General features: G+C 52.8%; 1 protein-coding gene across 1 annotated transcript; it reads right to left on the reverse strand.

Annotated features, from left to right (window-relative positions):
• Positions 1 to 1,945: 1,945 nt before the first annotated feature.
• On the reverse strand, positions 1,946 to 4,523 carry LOC109762340 (probable serine/threonine-protein kinase PBL25). Its single transcript, XM_020321181.4, has 5 exons — positions 3,724 to 4,523; positions 3,457 to 3,620; positions 3,158 to 3,347; positions 2,669 to 3,063; positions 1,946 to 2,582 (listed from the first exon to the last, which is right to left on the reverse strand). Exons 1-5 carry the CDS (start codon positions 3,914 to 3,916, stop codon positions 2,217 to 2,219), a joined length of 1,308 nt encoding a protein of 435 aa, XP_020176770.3. The 5' UTR covers positions 3,917 to 4,523; the 3' UTR covers positions 1,946 to 2,216.
• Positions 4,524 to 5,009: the final 486 nt, after the last annotated feature.

Raw genomic sequence — 5,009 nt, forward strand, 5'->3', positions numbered from 1 at the left:
CTATGTCCCCGGGTCTATTCTCCATCATATATTTTTAGATCTATAAAACCAAAAACCCCAAAATACCTTGATGCATTTATTTATATTTACTTTGTTTTGCCTTTTATTTATCTTTTATATCTATGTCTATTAGATCCCACTCTTGCTAGTGACCGTGAAGGGATTGACAACCTCTTTTTTACGTTGTGTGCACGCGTTTGTTAGTTTTTGCAGGTGCGTATATTGGAGACTTGCTTGTGCCTCCTACTGGATTGATACCTTGGTTCTTAACTGAGGGGAGATACTTATCTCTACTTTGCTGCATCACCCTTTCCTTTTCAAGGGAAAAATCAACGCAAGCTCAAGAAGCAGCAACACTACATCCTCCCCTTGCCGCCACCGGAAAACACCGTCGAGCAAAGATCACTGGTGGCTACGCCCATGAAATTTTCTCTCTCGCTTGGGGAGTTGGGGATCGGTCAATCCAGCAAGGCATGGTGTCCTCGCCGATGTCATTGGTGTTCTCGAGGCAGCGACATGCAGATTGGGGCGACCACCGAAAGTTCTTCGTGAGGGTCTCTCCCTTCAGATCCAGTGGTTGACTTCGACACTCAGATGCAAACTACGGACGACGACTTGACGCAGAGGGATGGTTGTGCAACGGCGATGGTCACACATCGCATGTAGCTGCGGTGGTTGCGAAAAAGTGGTGGTGCAACACATGGGTGATGCCGATGGTGGTGCTACTCAAGCACTCAACTCGAGCTCCGGGGTGAAAGCCTAGGTCAGACCCATTGGTTATACATAGCAATGGTGATGTTTTACGTCGTTACCTTTTTGAAGGCGTTGCTTGGATATGCTCGGACTGGTTCTTTGGGGTGAAAACCTATATTCTTATTGGATCCGATGACGATGGCGCTTGGGCGTTACTCCCTTCTTTAAGACATAGTTGTTGAAGAATCTTGACAAACGTGTGGTGTCATGAGATGGTTGGTGCGGATACGGTCATTGTTGTAGTTTGGCGATCGCGGACCTGATCACTTCGGGTTTTCTGTTTTCTCGCTTATGCATAGCTTTGGTGCGGATATGGTCATTTGCTGGCGTGTTTTTGTGTGCGTGCATTGGTGTTGGTTGTGTACATCCTAGCTATGCAGAGGCCGGGTGTGTGCTCATTGTGTTTTGTATCCTCTTGATACTTCATTTTGAGCTAATAAAATTCACCCTTTGTCGAAAATAAGCACTACATCCTAGTCGCGGTGAGCCTGGAGGCGCTTGGAGTGGCGGTAGCCTCAAGGCTTGTGATTGTCCACCTCCAAGGACAGTGTACGGTCGCCTAGCTTAGGTGTCTTGACGACCATCTCCACCACGTCCTGAGGCTCGACCAGTTCACCATTGGGAGCATCCACCATCTCCTCCTCCTCGACGTCCTCCAAAACGGTCGTGGTCGGGGCCACCGCGATGGCCGGTTGGTCATCATCGTTGGCAACATCCATCATCTCCTCCTCCTCGTCGTGAAAAGCATGTACTTGGCCCATCTGACATAGTAGAGGGGATCGATCCATTCGTGTGCATGCAAATAAATTAGGTGCACAACATGGTTTTTAGCGTGTATTCACTCAGGCAAGCCCAACTCAATCACGTATGCAAGAGATCAAAAACCGATGCAGGCTATCAAACACGCCTTTAATGTGAGGCATCCGTTTATGTACATTACCGGCATGTACGTCTAGGATTTCAGACAAAAATCTGAAATGACATGTATTACTTACAGTTTGTCTAATTCACATCTAGATATTTTTTAAGAATGTCACATCTAAGCTCCCACAAATATATAATGCAGCAACAAGAAACAAAAAAAAACTAGGACAAAAAAATAGACCATAAACACAGTGGAAATCAGCCTAGATGTGACATACATCTAGATGTGTTCTAGACAGACCCTATTACTTAACTAACGAATTCTGACTTTTCATGCTTTACGAATCAAATTAGCAGCTCTGCTGTAATTAAAAATATATTTTTAACATGTCTACTCCTGACTGCTGAACCCCCGCCGTTCAAGTTCCATCGTCACGGCCGTTTCCTGAACCACCCCCCAAAATCAATTCATCTATAGACTACTTACACATCAGACACATCAAACAAACCACATGGTCTACACGGTTCTTTGACATTAAAATTCTGAAGCATATTATTACCATTTCCCCAAAACCGATCCCGGAACAATTAATTTATCCTTAACTCTGCTGTTCTTCTTCCTCCTCTTCGTCCTCATCGCCGCCGTCGTCGTCGTCCGAAGAGGACGACGAGCTTCCAGAGCGACGCGATTCGTCGTCCTTTTTGGGTGCCGCTGCCGGCTCGGGGACTGGCTCGGGGGCGGGGGCTGGCTCTGGCTCTGGGGCGGGCGGATCCGGCGGCAGCATCATGAGGAAGCCTAGCGTCATGACGACGTCGCCCATCATTGGCCGCACGCAGTCCTCTTCTTGCAAGCACATGGAAGCCATGGCCACCACTTGGTTCAACGCTTTGGCCGGGTACTCCCTCTTGATAAGCGGGTCCACCAGCTCATGATATTTCTTCTGGTCTTTGAACTTCGGTTGTGCCTGCAACGATCGCACAACCTTAATTAGCAAAAAATGTCGACATCGATCGATGGCCGTGGTGATGGATGCGGTGGTGAATTACGTACCCAGGTGACGACGTTCTGCTCCTCGACGGGCTTGCTGGTGTCGACGGTCCGCCTGCCGGAGATGAGCTGCAGCAGCACCACACCGAAGCTGTACACGTCGGACTTCATGCTGACCTGGCCGCCGCGGTCGTACTCCGGCGCGAGGCACCCGAAAGCGCCCATCATCGGCGACGCCATCGGCATGTTGCCACCGCCGGACTGGCCGAGCTGCTGGAGGCCGAAGTCGGAGAGCTTGGGCGTGAAGCTGGCGTCGAGCAGGACTTGGGAGGCCTTGAAGTCGCCATACACCACCGGTGGGTCCGCTTTCTCGTGCAGGTACTCGAGCCCCTGAGCGGCGCCGTTGGCCACCTTCATCCTTGTCATCCAGTCCATAGGCTTCTTCTCCGGCGGCAAGTCTGTCGAATTGGTGGGGAAATTTGATCAGCAATTTAACCGATTGAGTTGACGGTTCACCGGCCGGACAATTTATCACGAGCGGGCGTAGAGTACCGTAGAGGTGGTCTTCCAAGGTGCCGCCGTCCATGTGCTCGTAGACGAGGAGCCGCTGGTCGCCGTCGGCGCAGTAGCCGATGATGTCGATGAGGTTCTCGTGGTGAAGCTTGCTGAGCTTGGAGACCTCGGTCAGGAACTCGATGTTGCCTTGGAAGCCATGCTTGTCCATCTGCTTGATGGCCACGGCCTGATCCACCAATCCAACGCACAAGCGAATCAGTATGCAAGCACATACATATCTATGGCGATCATATCATATGGTTCTTGTTTAGGGCAAGCATGCCTACGTAACGTACCTGCCCTTCCTTCTCTAGCTGGCCCTTGTACACCCTGAAGAAGCCTCCTTCTCCGACGAGGTTGTACGGCGTGAAGTGGTCGGTGGCAGCAGCGAGCTCCCGGAACGCGAACGCCTTCACCTCGATGGCCTGCCGCAGCGCGTCCTCCGGGTTGGCGTCGCTCTCTGCATTAATCGATTTCGTTCAGCACTGAATTAATTTGCAGGAGCGATGTGTCGCGAGGAAATCTAAATTAAGCAGAGGAGGCCAGGTCTGAGTCTGACGCACCGCCGGCCGGCTTGGTCGGCGTCACGCTCGCTGGAGCTGCCACGGCGACGGGCGCGGCTGCAGCCGGGGCGCGGTAGGGCGCGGGCGCGTGCACGGAGGGAGGCGGCGACATGGGCCCCGCCGCCGCCTGCTCGTCGCCCCCTCCCTCGGCGTTGCCATCCTTCTTCTTCCCGAAACACGGCAAGCAGCTCATCTTGCCGATCCGTCCACGCCCTGCTGCGACCTCGCGGGGGACAAGAACGCCAAGGTACACGCAGGGTCGACGACCGAGGAGTCGCCGCCGCCGTCACTGCGTGCCGGCGATCATCGAGCGTCAACTCAGCACCGCCGCGGCGCCTCGACCTCATGGAACGCCATCAGTTCCGCCGCGCCGCACCGTATGTATGTGCAATGCACGTACGTACGCGCGCGTGCGCAGGCAGGAGAGCACCCACCGGAGGACGGCCGGCTCGTGTGTGTCCCTCGATCCGTCAGATCGACGAGACGGGACGGTGGAGGAGGGCGCGTGATCGCCGGGGAGAATGAACGGATCAAAGAAGGGTGTGCGAGGGATCGACCGAGATCGATGGAGGAGACGATGTGGGTAGTGGTGGTGGGGCGATACGGCAGTCGGAGGAGGAGGAAGGCCCTGGAGATCGAGGGATCCAAAGCCTTCCCACAGAGGAGAGATGGAGGAAGGAGAGGGTAGGAGAGGGAGAGGGGGAGGCTAAGTTTGGCGCGCGGGAAAGCAGGGGGGCGGGGTTGGACGTGCGGAGCACCACGCACTTTTTATGCCGCGAGGGAGGCGTCGTGGAGGGGGCGTCTCGGCCATTCTCGCTGTCCACCACCACCTCCATGATCGTCACCTGCATGTTTATGCTTCCGCCGGATGCGAACCGATTCGTCGTGTGCTGGCTGTGAATTAATTTCGTGTAGACCACGAACTAGCTAGAGTGGTGTCCTTGGAGTTCAGGGAATGGTAATTGGACATGCACAAAAGGTGGTGCTGCCGATGTCGCCACGTAAACTGTGCCATCTTGAATCTGCGTCCGTTCTTGCTTGCATAAAAAAAAGTCACTTAACCGGCGAACGTTTGTTGGGAGCATGCAAAATGCGAACACATGGCAATTGTGTTGGTGAGGATGACAAATTTAATTGACAAGCATGACAACTTCATCTTAATTCAATTTTTTGTCAGGATTTACTTGCAAACATTGCGACAACATAAATTGTCGGATGTCAGCACAGTAACATTATCGAAAAATATATCTCAAAACAGGCTTTCGCCTCACTTTATATATAAAACA

This window comes from Aegilops tauschii, chromosome 1 (genome assembly GCF_002575655.3).
Source record: "Aegilops tauschii subsp. strangulata cultivar AL8/78 chromosome 1, Aet v6.0, whole genome shotgun sequence".
Taxonomy (NCBI): Eukaryota; Viridiplantae; Streptophyta; class Magnoliopsida; order Poales; family Poaceae; genus Aegilops; species Aegilops tauschii.